Below are 13,344 nucleotides of genomic sequence, written 5' to 3' on the forward strand. Positions count from 1 at the left end.
TGGCTGAGGTGAAAAAGGCTTGTGGTGTGTCAGTTTTTGAGCCAAGGTATCGAGGTCTGTGACAAAAATATTCATTATTTGATGATGTGAGCATTAAATACATCTGCCGGTGCCGCAGAGTTGGCTGGGCCAAAGGCCCGGATTATGTTTTCGCCCATTTGTCTGTCTGCAGGATATCTCAAAACGTTATGAACGGAGTTGCACCAAACTTGACAGAAAGGTTGGTCAAGACCAACTTAGGACACTCACGCAATCACAAAACAGCACTTATCTTCCACACGGATTCATGGAACACCACAAAACTTTGTAGCGGAAGTATGCACTCTATCGAGTGTCCTCTATTAATTGTTGTGGCCATTTGTTATTTGAAGATTGTATGTTTTTATCATGATCATTTAATACATTGGTTTCAGACAACAATTTAAACAGTGAGTCAAAAGATTGCATGTTACAAAACGGTACAGAATAAACACAGATATAAGTCCAGCTTTCTGTGAAGACTGATTTATGTTTAATCATACCCAAAATCCTCACGCAACACATTTTCAAAGGACAAAGAACCTCAATTATATATATAATTATGAAAAATATTAATCTCCATAATGAAAAAGAAAATCATCACGTGGTATGGTACAATAGAAGCTTGTTAGTAACGCTAACATCATGGTTCCCACGATCATGGAAAACCTGGAAAAGTCATGGAATTTCAAAATCACTTTTTCCAGGCCTGGAAAAGTCATGGAATTAGTAAAATCCTTGAAAAAGTAATGGAATTTTGTTGTGTGTAATGAAATTGTTACAGTAATCTTCCATGGATAACCTCACATAATGTAACATAACTGCAAATAGATTTTCTGTAGCTGTGGTATTGGATTTTAGTGCTTGTATTTTATGTTAATATTTTAATGAAAATTCACGTTTTATTTCAATAGCTTCCATGCAGTGACACTAAAATTCTACATAAAGAGGTGTGTCCTATTTGTCCAATGTAGTAATAATTCCTGGTATTGATTCAGAGTCCCCACCTAACATTACATGGAAATTCTATTTTGGATCCTTGAAAAGTCATGGAAAAGTTTTGAAATTGTGTCCATGAAAATGTGTGGGAACCCTGTAACATACCTGTAATCACATAAGAAACAGAAAACAAAAAGAACTTCTGTAGACAGAAGCATGTCGTCATTAACATTCACCCAAGACCGAGTGACATAAATGTCTCAGTTTTATGTTTGGGGAGACAAAATAAGGTTGATCTATATTAGTAAATCTTTCCCCTGGGAATTTTACATATCAGCACCAGGACTCTCCCATATTTCATCATCATAAATATAAGGGGCAGGTAGGAGCTCATCTAAATTTTGTGCAGAGTCCACTGGAGGATCGTGGGATTGTTCCAAGTGGACTTGCTCGCTCAGTAATGGCTTCTCCTGGCTGCACTCTGTCCCTGGACTTTCAGTGATGTTGCAGGTTTGTGGCACATGCTGATAAAGCAAGGTGTCTGTGGCATCTACAGCTGCACTGGGGTTTGACCCCTGGCTCATTCTAGCCAACAGTCCACTTTCTGACGCCTGGTGGTTAACTCCCGGCTCTGCAGCGCCTTCATGTGATGCAACATCACCTGTCGAGCCTCTTTCTCCACCGACCAGTGAGGTCGACAGGGTGGAACACCTCTGTTCCTCTGATGTCATTTCCTGTGTCCCGTGGCGCTCTCTAATGTTGTGTGTAGCCTTGCTCGCCTCCTGATTCCCAGATCTGCTCTCCAGTCCAAAGAAGTTGTTTCGGACAATGTAGCGTACGCACTGGAGGAGGACATTCCTCTCGTAGCGGATGTCTGGGGCCAGCAACTGAACAGAACGAAAGATAATACAGTAGTTCATCATGCCTATCAGAACTGTGTTGCGGAAAATTGATTTTGTTGATTCAAAATTTCATTTTGGAGTGAACTGTGTGATTATTAGTTAATTCGTTCGTACATTATAGTTCAGAATGTAGAGTGTGCATAAACGTACATTATATTTCTCAACTTATGCCTTGTGTCCACTTGAGTGGATTTTTCCATGCTTCCCATTCATTATGTATTGAGGCAGCCATGCAATGCATTGTGGGGCAGGCAGGGCATTTGGAGAGACAGAGCGGTGCAGTGCCCGCTCCTTCATTTCTATCAAGATGTCACTTTTCTGAACACTTGACTCACCTGAACAAAGCCCTTTTACTGAGGGCTTTTGTCTATAACGGCATTGACACAAGAAAACTACAGTGTTTGAATATCTCTGCTGAATCTCACTGCTGTAATAAGTCAAGGGATTCTGGGGCAGAGGATAATTGCTCAAAGCAGGCGAGCACACTAGAAATAAAGATAGTATATTAAGAAGATATTCAGAAAGACATTTCTAGTTAAATGTATCTGAAATGAAAAGACGCCTGTGTGCTCTCAACTGCCTCCTTACCATCTCAAGCAGAGTGGCACGTCGTTGTTGAGGTGTGGCTCCGCCTCTTCCTCCCCTGCCGCCTCTCCCTCGCCTTCCCCCTCTGCCTCTTCTGCTGTCTGGTGTGTGAGGGGTGGAGCCAGGCTGGGGGTCTCGGTGGGTTTCCGCACCCCCATAAGGTCTCCTGTCCTGGGACTTTGGCGGTAGAGTCTGTAGGAGGGCCTGGTTTTCTTGCACCAGTGTGTTCCCTCTCTGGATGGGGATGGCTGAAACACATATAATATATATATATATAGCGGCACAAACATACAGTGACTATAATGCAGCTTAATTTCTTGCCGCCATTAGAAGATTTTGTTCAGTGTTCTATGATGCATGATGATCAGAACTTTTCAAGAACTGGAAATTCTCAAGTTAATTTTCCATACTTTTCAAGATTTTCCATACCAGCAAATAAACCCTCCAAGACAAGTGAGTCATTATTGACATTTTCTACCAGCAACTTCCAAACATAAAAAGGTTTCTTCACCATGTTCATACAGCAGACATTTATGGCACACATTAACGCTACGACAGGTGAAGAAATGTACCAGCAGACTTCCCTATACATATACGTCATCATCTTCAGCAAAGTGACACCAATACGCACACAGCATGAAATGACTTCTTAGTGCTTGCAGGGATGCAAAGTCATGGAGAGTGAAAAAGGTGACATACCAGGGCAGACACCAAACCACTCAAATCCAGTCACTTAAGTGCCCTATTTTGGGATCAAAAAGGTTTGCATCCCTGTGCTTGTGAATCCTGGTCATCCTGATGCGCTGGCACTAGACAGCATGTCTTCTGAGGCACAGGCTCTATCCTGCAGGGGGTGAAGAAGAGGAGTGGTCAACTCACCTTCTGGCTCCTTGTCACTGTCACTCTCGCTCATGGAGCCGTAGTTGGCGAGCAGGGAGCCCAGTGCTGAACTCATTTGTTTCGGGGGCACCACCAGCCCGGCATGCCTGGAGTCACCAGCTGGCTCCTCTCTGTCCCAATCTGGGAAACGCAGAAGCATAGCATTGCAGACTAGACATCGGTTTCCATCTGATTTTCTCTGAGGTTCTGAAATTAGCCTTTATTGCCGATTCTGCCATGTATACAGTGTCCGTTGAATACAGCCGCTGTCTCTGTTAGACAAGTCACTCACCAGGGTCGCTGTTGATCAGAGCGCCCAGTGGATCCCCGTTGTTGAGCGGCCGAGTGAGGGGCAGAGGCCGCTCTGAAGCACTGTATTCTGGGTTCTGAGGGCCTTGTTGGTTTCCCTCTTGGAACCTTCTGTTACCCCACCCGCGCCCTCGTCGCCCCCGTCCTCTGCCTCTCATTCGTCTGGTAATGAATAAAAAAATATAAAATAAAAGGTTATTTTTATGTTGTTCCCGCAAATTAATTATTGTTTTCTTGTTTGAAGGATAGAGAGATTAATTCAATACAACAATGGGACTTATTACAATTATGTATGTAATTTGCACGTGATTTGTAGACATACCCAAACTGGGCAGTCTCCAGAACCCCTCCTCTCTCCTCCCGGTCCTCTAGCAATTTTCTCTTCTTCTCCACATTCTGAAGTGTTGGATAATTCCTGGAATGACACATTTGGGTTGAACAAAGACACTCATAACATGTTGATGACATGTGCTTCACTTGGTGCTGGTGGCTTCCAACTGAACATCATGTGTTACACTTGTGGGTGAAAAAAAAGACATGATATTTGTGCCACCTGGTGTTATAATGGCAGAAATTGGTCAGGGGCAAAAAAGCACAAGGAGATACCACCAAAGAGCCACAAACAGGCTCTAAAGATGAGTTTGTGAATACTGACTTGCGCCGCTCCGCTCTCCATTTGGCAATCTCGTCTATTGTGTCCAGCTTGATTCTTTTAGCTCCCGGGGCATGGCTCTGTGGAAGATAGGATATAAAAAAGACTGATTATAGCAAGCCAAAGTTTCAGAGTCTCAGAGCCAAAGTTTAGGATGTTACAGTAACAGCACTGAGTTCACTTACGTTTTTCCAATGGATGCTGACAATTTTTTCATGAGCTGTGAAGCTGCAGCCGGGAACAGAACACTTGGAAAGAGACAATTCAGTGAGACAAAGTTGTGAATATTGATTACCACCATAAACAAGCAACACCAACATGAAAATAAAATAAACATCTCCATTAAGTCCAGTAAATTACCTCGACATGTTGAGAAATATGCTCATTGTACTTTTCTTCGTTTTTGAATCCCCGGTCACAGGTGTCACAGAAATGAGAATACTCAGGTTCTTTCTTGTTTTTCTGTGGGATACAGACAAAGTCAATTGACCATACATCACCATCACCTTGAATGACAAAATCCTACAAAGAATAGTATTTACCTTTTTCCCATGGTTGTTGGCCGGTCCGTAATTATTGTGTCTTCCACCTCGATGGCCACCTTGACGCCCTCCATGATGGAAGTCTTGACCTGAGAAGGATAAGATTGATGTTTCAGGAATGAAAATAACACACTCATAAAACAGATACAGACACACATTACTATATTTGTGAGGACTCCCACTGACCACATTTAAGAATCAATCCCTTACACTTATATAGGTTGTAAGTTAAGTTAAGTTAAGTTATCCTTTATTTATCCCCATGGGGAAATTCATCCTCTGCATGATTTGACCCATCCTCTACTAGGAACCTTCCTAGAACTAGGAGCAGTGGGCAGCCGCTGTGCAGCGCCCGGGGAATAACTCCAGTTCGTTTGCCAGTGCCTTGGTCAGGGGCACTGACAGGAGTATGAACCCTAACATACATGTCTTTTGGTGGTAGGAGGAAACTGGAGCACCCAGAGAAAACACACACCCAGGACCTTCTTGCTGTGAGGCAACAGGAGAACCACTTAAGCAAGGCACAGCTGAAGAAGCCCAAGTCCCAAGAAGCCTTGCTGGATAATATTCACCGTATGGACGTCTTGCTCCGTAGTTTCCACGGCCTCTTGGACCTCCACCTCGGTCCCCCAAACCTGCCGTTGCCCCGCGATGCCAGCTCGCCTGGCCGCCGTGCTCCCATGGGTCAGAGGGCGTCACGGGCCAGCTCCACATGTCGGGCTGGAAGTTGCTGCAGCGGGGCTGCCGCGGCTGGAAGGACGGGGGTCTGATGAGGGGAGCCTGACCAGGACAGCCAAAACTCGGCGGAGGGTAGCGCTCCGGTTCGTTCATAGTGACCGTGATGAGTCGTTATCCACGTCGAAAGCCCGAGGAGTGAACAGTGAAGTCAATTGACGCTAAAGTTGGATTTCGCACCACATGCAGGTCTCACATGTGGATGTTTTGCTCTAGTCTACCGTCCGCGTCACTTCCGCGAGATAAAAAAAAAATCAACGAGATCAGGAAGGACATAAAATGTGAGAATGTGAGCAGCTAGCTAATCATTAGCATGAAATTAATTATAATTACTTTACACCAAGATTTCCTATGGTTTTCTTGCTATTTGAATACGATGGACACACCTTCTAATGCAACATTTTCTCACTTAATTTGGTACCTGGTACAACTTCTCGCGACATTTCATCTTAGGTTGCCAGGTTGCAGAAAAAACGTATTAATGTTGTAACGTTAGATAAAGTTAGCATCGAATTAACTAAATTTACTTACTGCATAAAGGCAAATAAACCTAGTGGCACTGCTAGTAGGTTTTTGCACGTTTTTTTTATGCCTACAGAGTTGTCAAGTCAGTTGGTGATTTAACAGGGAAATAATTTTAAACTGCAACATGGCGTTGGATGATGTTTTAGTTGTGCTGAAAACAGAAGCTGTAGTGGTGCGTGGTTTCAAACAAGCTGAATTGTATGTAAAACAATGAATTATAATGTTCTGTGCGAAGTACCAAATCGGGTGTGACCGGTGGGACCTGGCAACCCTGCTGCTTCCGGGTCCGCTCTCTCACCGCGTGTGGTTCAGCGAGAGGCTCTGGGCAGTACTCGGCACAGCAGCGTGGTGACTTGGGAGGAAAAACCTGAAAGCTCTCTCATAAGAGAGCAACCGCACTCTTAATACAAGAAACTTGAATAGCTGGCAAAATGCTTGTGCTATTCGAGACCGCCGCTGGATTTGCGATCTTCAAAGTATGTATTGAGCTTTTGTTTCCTGTCTGGTAAAGATCGGGCGATTATTTTCCATTTCATTGACGTAGCCTGAGTTAGCTCACATTAGCCAGACAGCTAGCATTAGTTACCCTACCCCACTGCCCATGTTGATTTAATGTTAACGTTATCAGTGGCCAGTAACATGGAACAAATAGCCTTACATTTTAATTAATACTGTAGTAACACGCAGAATCAACTTTTCTTGTCTATGAATCGTATACTGCTGTCGTGGCTAATGCACAAGCTAACTAGATATCTGCGTGAAGGCCCAGTAACCACGTGTGCATGTGGTTACAGACTGCGACCACTACTGCATCCGCACAACTCAACACTCACATGCATAGTGGTAATTTAGTACGAGACTGTATAATAATGATATTCCCCTGATCAAAGCCCGATCCGATTTTTGTGCACCCAGCTAAATTTACTAATGTGTCATAATTCAGGTCCTTGATGAGTCCAAACTGCAACAGGTCGACAGCCTATGGAAGGAGTTTGAGACACCTGAAAAGGCAAACAAAGTGTGAGTATGTTGCTGCAGAGTATGTTGCTCCATATAAGAGCAGGTGGTATATTAATGTTATCACAGATGTTGACAAGTCAGTGAGTTCCCATCTTGTCATTGAGCATATTTCATGTGCAGTGGATGTGAATCGCTGTCTTAAATGTGTTACTTTTACCCTGCCAGTGTGAAGTTGAAGCACTTTGAGAAGTTTCAGGACACAACAGAGGCGCTGGCAGGTAATGGAATTAGTTTTTGTCCCCAGAATTTGTTTTCTTTAGTATAACTCACACTCATTCATAATGGAAGATGACTGAACCTCAGCTTATGTGGGTGGTCCAGTGTGTATTTGATGTGATCTTCCTATCCTCTGCCACTCAGCTGCCACTGCCATGACCGAGGGAAAAATCGGCAAGAGTCTGAAGAAAGTTCTGAAGAAGGTCGTGGCCAAGGAGGCTCACGAGCAGCTGGCCATCAGTGATGCAAAACTTGGTGGGGCCATCAAAGTAAGAGGTCCAACAAATAAACCACCAGAATTTGGTAGAAATGAAATATGTTTAGAAAGTGTGCACTCAAAACAACAACATTTGCATAGATACAAGATAGCCCCAATTCCAATTTTAAAACTTGCATGGCTTAAACTCAAACTGTTTTGTAGGACAAGCTGAACCTGAGCTGCATCCACAGCCCTGCTGTGGCTGAACTGATGAGAGGCATCAGGAACCAAATGGAGGGCCTCATCACTGGACTTCCTCCCAGGGAGATCAGCGCCATGTCCCTGGGGCTGGCTCACAGGTAGGTGACACAAAGACAGTGTTGTATATGAATCTGACCGCTACCTATGATTACACTTGCTGACTGAAACTTTGTGTTGATTTTCCTCAGCATTCGTCACTACCACTGAGTTAGCGGCCTCCCCCATGCTATAGCAGAATAATAAACATCATGTGAATTAACTTGCTGGTCGACATTCTGTTTTTCTTTGTGTTCTCCAGTTTATCCCGCTACAAGCTGAAGTTCAGTCCGGACAAAGTGGACACCATGATTGTACAGGCCATCTGTAAGTTTTGAAACAAGAGAAGCACAAAACACAGGTTCTGCCATGGTGCTTGAAGGGCTTGGATTTTGAGGGGGGAAATCAAGTCCTGGAATACTTTGAAAGTAGCCCCTTTTTTAAACAAGGTGCTTAAAAGTCCTTGAATTTCACATTAACCACATGACACTGTCTGTCAGTGGCTGTCACGTCTTAGTTATATTTTGACCAAAGTTGGTATTAAAAAGACAAAAGGTGCTTACTGAGGTATGAGCATCTGTTCAAAGTCAAAGCAATCTTTAGACAAATATTTTCCCTTCCCATTCTCAAGATTGATAGTAGAATTAACTTGTTAAAGACAAAATGTAATATAATGCAAATGTGATGCCCCTTTTGGGCAAACTTTATATTTGAAACTCAATTATTTGATTTGTGTAAATGATTGATTGAAAGGATTTCATTTAAAATGAAAAAACGTGCTTGAAAAATTGCTTGAAAGTCCTTGAGTTTCATTTTGTAATGTCTGTATGAACCCTGAAAACAATATTCAGTGATGGATGAAGTAGTTTTCCCTGAACTGCGTGTGAATACATAATCTGAAGCTGTGTGGTCTCTCGTGTCTCTGCAGCTCTTCTGGATGACCTGGACAAAGAACTCAACAACTACATCATGCGCTGCAGAGAGTGGTATGGCTGGCACTTCCCCGAACTGGGCAAGATCGTCACAGACAACCTGGCCTACTGCAAAAGTGTTCGCAAGATAGGTAATGATAATTGATATTTTTAAATTATGTGACAAAATAATTTCAAAGTCCATTCATCTCATATGGGTTGACTAGACTAAATCATGTTTGCACACTGTGTGTCACCAGGCGATCGCACAAACGTCTCCAGCACTGATCTGTCAGACATCCTCCCAGAGGAAATCGAGGCCGAGGTCAAACTGGCCGCTGAAATCTCCATGGGAACAGAAGTGTCTGAACAGGACATCGACAACATAATGCACCTGTGTGACCAGGTACGTGTGTATCCTCCATCATTAGACAAAAAAAATAAGTTTGGACATCAGGGAACTCATGTGACAGTGGTGATGATGACGACTATTGTCTTTGACCTGAAACAAATCATGTGGGTTTTTCAGTCACTACCTCATCTGAACAGTCACATGGCTAAATAGTTTACAAATATCGCATGCTCATTCCTAGCACCTTGTGCGCCATTCTCACTATGCTCAGTTGAGCAATTGTGCGCCAGGGAAGCCCATCTGCAGTGAGATGAGCTGATTTGTTCTGGCAGCTGTATTACCAATGTCATCTCACAGTCCATGTGTTTTCTCTCCAGGTGATTGAGATCACAGAATACCGCGCCCAGCTGTACGACTACCTGAAGAACCGCATGACGGCCATCGCTCCCAACCTGACTGTGATGGTGGGGGAGCTGGTTGGCGCCCGTCTCATCTCGCATGCTGGTAAGTCGTGGAGAAGGGATACTTAGAGCAAACAGCCAAGCAGTGATGATGATGACAGCATGTCACTGTCCTGAATAAGACTGATGCTTTTAAGTCACTACCTCATCTGAGCTTGCATTCAAGAGACATAAGGGGACGAACTGGAGAAAAGGTGTGGCCTAACTGAAAGTAGCTGGAAATGTGATTTCTTCTGCTTGAAAGTTTAATAGTTCCTTTTTAAAAAGCGTTTAACCACCTGATTTTAATATTCACACTAATTCACAATCTTCATAAGTTAAGAATAAAAGTATCTTAAAGCAGTGGTTCTCAAACTTGCTCATGTCAAGGACCCCTAAACTGACACAAATTAGACCACGGACCCTCATTTGGTAAAATTTGGTCGCAGAGTCCCCCATCTTTGCTTTTAGATGTTATTGCAGAAAGTGTTTGAAACCCATTACCAAAATAGTCATACATTCTGTCATTGTGTTACTTATGGATGGAATTATAGTGAAAATAAATGATTCCCCTTTTTGCTGGAGACTCCCTGGAACCTCCTCAAGGACCCCTGGGGGGTCCCTGGATCCCACATTGAGAACCACTCTCTTAAAGTATAGTGTCCACTCAGTCACATTTTCAAAAGAATGTTGCTTTCAGCTAGCCCACCAAAATATTTCCAAGTATTTTGAAAATGAGCAACAGATATTTGTGAAGACATGCATGTTTACTCTCTTTGTGTTGCTGTAATGTTTAGGCTCCCTTTTGAATCTGGCAAAGCACCCGGCCTCCACAGTGCAGATTCTTGGAGCAGAGAAAGCCCTGTTCAGAGCCCTGAAGACCCGCAAAGACACACCCAAGTACGGTCTCATCTACCACGCCTCTCTCGTGGGTCAGACCACACAGAAGAATAAGGGCAAGGTGAGTTCAACAGGGAAACTAGAGAATGTATATTCAATATCTACAGCAGAAACATGGGTATTATTTACCCAAGAGTGAACTGCATCTGTAGTTCCGCATGCGATTCCCAATAAAAACAGCAAACACTAGATAAGTAGAAGGCACTTGGGGAGGGAAACCTGCAAACACCGATCAAAGACATAATTTTCATCTCTTAAATTAAGTAGATTTATTGTCCTTGCATACATACCCTAAGCATTTGGAATCCAGTATCTCTGTAAAAAAAGCTTGTTGTGGCCATAACCCCGGATCTGGATCATCACCAATATTTATGAAGTTGTTCCTTAAGTTCTGCAAGAGCTTTTTTCCACAGGCCAGGCTCCTTAACTCCCTGACCAGGTAACGATTGGTGAACACAATCTGATGGTTTAATGATCTACATTTGCATGTCTTTGTCCAGATCTCCAGAATGCTGGCAGCTAAAGCAGCTCTGGCTATTCGTTATGATGCCCTGGGTGAGGACACCAACTCAACAATGGGAATAGAGAACCGTGCCAAGTTGGAGGCCAGACTGCGGCACCTGGAAGAGAAGGGAGTAAGTACAATTACAATTGAAATATCTATTTCTCCTTCGTAACTCAATGGAGTGTCAAACTGAAATGTATAAGAAAATGTAAACACATTCTGAAATACATTGCAACTAACATGGTTAAAACCTTCTGTTGTTGTATCTTAGTTCTGTGCTTTTTTTTTTAACTGGTGGTCTGATCTTGTCTTGGCATGCTTTTTCAGATCCGAAGAATCAGTGGGACAGGCAAAGCTATGGCAAAGGCAGACAAATATCAGCACAAGAGGTGAATTCAGTGTGCTCTCTTCCCAAGGTTTTATCAATATAAATATGAATGGTGGATGTAAACCAGTTTCTGTCTCAACAGCGATGTGAAAATGTACGATCCATCTGGGGATTCCACAATACCCTCCACCTCGAAGAAGAGGAAGTTTGAGGAGGTAGAGGAGGAGGAGCCCAAAGTCAAGGTCAAAAAGCCCAAGAGGGAGACATTAACAGAACCAGAAGGTGGGTGGACTTGCAGCTGACCTCTCCTCATATCTTGTGGTGTTTTTTTGTGCATTGTGTGAAGTCTGGAGTTTATGATGCTTACGGTATTTTGTTTATATTGTTGTGCTTTAGACGAAGAACCATCAACATCAGCAGAGCCTCCAAAGAAGAAGAAGAAGAAAAAGGACAAGGATAAAAAAGCTGAGGCTGAGAAGGAACCAAAGGAGGAAGACGATGAAGTAGCAGTATCAGAGGTAACTTAGTCTGAAGACAATGCTGAAGAGATTTGACACATCTATATATGTGTGTATACAGTATATATATGTGTATATGTATATATGTGTATATATATATATGTGTATATATATTGTGTGTGTATATATATATATTAGAATATCATGGAAATACCATGGATGACCGTGGGCTTCAGCGGATTGTCAAGCAAAGCAAATTTGGCTGAGATTCAGAGGGAGTGGACTGAGGCTGGAGTCAGTCATAACTAAGAAGTAACTGCTGATTTTCTTCACACTATTTTAATTTCTTGAAATTAAAGGCCAAAATTATGAAAAATGAAATAAATAAAGGCTGGAAATATTTCACTTTGTGTGTAATGAATCTACTATAATCTATGAAAGTTTCACTTTTTGAAAGGAATTATGGAAAAAAAAACTTTTCCATGATATTCTAATTTTTTGGAAAGGATCTGTATATATGTATGTATGTGTATATATATATATATATATATATATATATATATATATATATATATACATATACATAAGCAAGTTTAAGTTCTTTTAACTCACCGCTCACTTTTTGTCTTTTTCTTCTCCAGTCAACAGAGAAGAAGAAAAAGAAGAAGAAAAAGAAGACCAGGGAGGAGGAAGATTGATAAAATGGGTGGAGAATCTGTATATTTTTTAGTTTTTATGTCATTGTATATATATATCTGATCAGGCAGAAGACTGTATTGAGCAATCTGGGAATCCAGAGTCTATCAGTCTAATAAGACTCTGGGACAGACGGACAATATTTCTGGGTTTTGTAAGTTCACGACCAAGTCATCCAGTAAACTTGTTTCTTAGATACTGCACCGTTTTTTGTGAATTGCAAACTGGAGACTGCAATTTATAGGAGAGAATTTTCCTGATGCACGAGGAACAAAAGTTATGAGAGCATTTCGTCGTCATTGAAATACTGAGTAAGTCAAAACAAATGGGACACCGGAGCAGGGCATCAATATTTTTTTTTCAGGCTGGGAGATAAATCCGCTTCACTTGTAAGGACATAACTGACAAATGTGTTGAAAAAACATAATATGCTATGAGTAGTTATGAGAGACTCGTCAGACTGATAGACTCTGGGTTCACAGGTTGTGTATTGAGTGCCTGATTGTGGACATCAACAAAGTGCATGTCTGAGGACAAAACAGTCATTGGATCTCCTTTTATAACTGCGAGTGAGAGCTGTGATTGTGAATCAAGCTGGCTGTAATTTGATCATGAAATGAGTGGAAACTATAAATCTTTATTTTTTAGAAAAATTATGTTCATGTTTATGAGTTTGTAATCCACTCTGGTTTGACCGTTTTTCTTGCAGTTTTATTAATTTCATTGTAACATCTGTGTCAAGCGCTGAGTGACCAATGCTGAAACATTTCCCAGCTTTCTTGTGACAAACTTTTGATTGTCTGACTGTGAACATCTGCCCTGTTCAAATAAACCTTTTTTGCTGTAGCAATGTGTTTTGCTTGATCTTTGCCAATATCCCATATTATATATAAGATAACAGTGTATTCTAATTTAATGCCATAGGATTCAATCTGA

General features: G+C 42.1%; 2 protein-coding genes across 2 annotated transcripts; one reads left to right on the top strand and one right to left on the bottom strand.

Annotated features, from left to right (window-relative positions):
* Window positions 1-506: 506 nt before the first annotated feature.
* nufip1 (nuclear FMR1 interacting protein 1) lies at window positions 507-5,698 on the bottom strand. Its single transcript, XM_083633110.1, has 10 exons — window positions 5,399-5,698; window positions 4,827-4,915; window positions 4,645-4,746; window positions 4,470-4,532; window positions 4,288-4,364; window positions 3,955-4,047; window positions 3,616-3,794; window positions 3,324-3,464; window positions 2,448-2,692; window positions 507-1,844 (listed from the first exon to the last, which is right to left on the bottom strand). The coding sequence occupies exons 1-10, from the start codon at window positions 5,655-5,657 to the stop codon at window positions 1,284-1,286; spliced, it is 1,809 nt and encodes a 602-aa protein (XP_083489236.1). The 5' UTR covers window positions 5,658-5,698; the 3' UTR covers window positions 507-1,283.
* Window positions 5,699-6,417: 719 nt separating this feature from the next.
* Window positions 6,418-13,254, top strand: nop58 (NOP58 ribonucleoprotein homolog (yeast)). Its single transcript, XM_083633257.1, has 15 exons — window positions 6,418-6,562; window positions 7,030-7,106; window positions 7,272-7,324; window positions 7,467-7,591; window positions 7,744-7,880; window positions 8,081-8,145; window positions 8,747-8,881; window positions 8,990-9,135; window positions 9,459-9,585; window positions 10,319-10,482; window positions 10,922-11,056; window positions 11,254-11,315; window positions 11,397-11,536; window positions 11,651-11,772; window positions 12,354-13,254. The coding sequence occupies exons 1-15, from the start codon at window positions 6,518-6,520 to the stop codon at window positions 12,408-12,410; spliced, it is 1,590 nt and encodes a 529-aa protein (XP_083489383.1). The 5' UTR covers window positions 6,418-6,517; the 3' UTR covers window positions 12,411-13,254.
* The last annotated feature ends 90 nt before the right edge of the window (window positions 13,255-13,344 follow it).

This window comes from Poromitra crassiceps (genome assembly GCF_964638095.1).
Source record: "Poromitra crassiceps genome assembly, chromosome: 3".
NCBI lineage: Eukaryota > Metazoa > Chordata > Actinopteri > Beryciformes > Melamphaidae > Poromitra > Poromitra crassiceps.

Bases quoted from the DNA above. Each gene is read 5' to 3' on its own strand.
- nufip1 (XM_083633110.1), bottom strand. From the start codon at position 5,657: ATGAACGAACCGGAGCGCTACCCTCCGCCGAGTTTTGGCTGTCCTGGT. The intron at 4,048-4,287 runs GTCAGTATTCAC...GTGTCATTCCAG, and splicing joins TGGAGAGCGGAGCGGCGCAA to GAATTATCCAACACTTCAGA. The intron at 3,465-3,615 runs GTGAGTGACTTG...TGCGTTTCCCAG, and splicing joins TCTGATCAACAGCGACCCTG to ATTGGGACAGAGAGGAGCCA.
- nop58 (XM_083633257.1), top strand. From the start codon at position 6,518: ATGCTTGTGCTATTCGAGACCGCCGCTGGATTTGCGATCTTCAAA. The intron at 7,107-7,271 runs GTGAGTATGTTG...TTACCCTGCCAG, and splicing joins CCTGAAAAGGCAAACAAAGT to TGTGAAGTTGAAGCACTTTG. The intron at 10,483-10,921 runs GTGAGTTCAACA...GTCTTTGTCCAG, and splicing joins CACAGAAGAATAAGGGCAAG to ATCTCCAGAATGCTGGCAGC.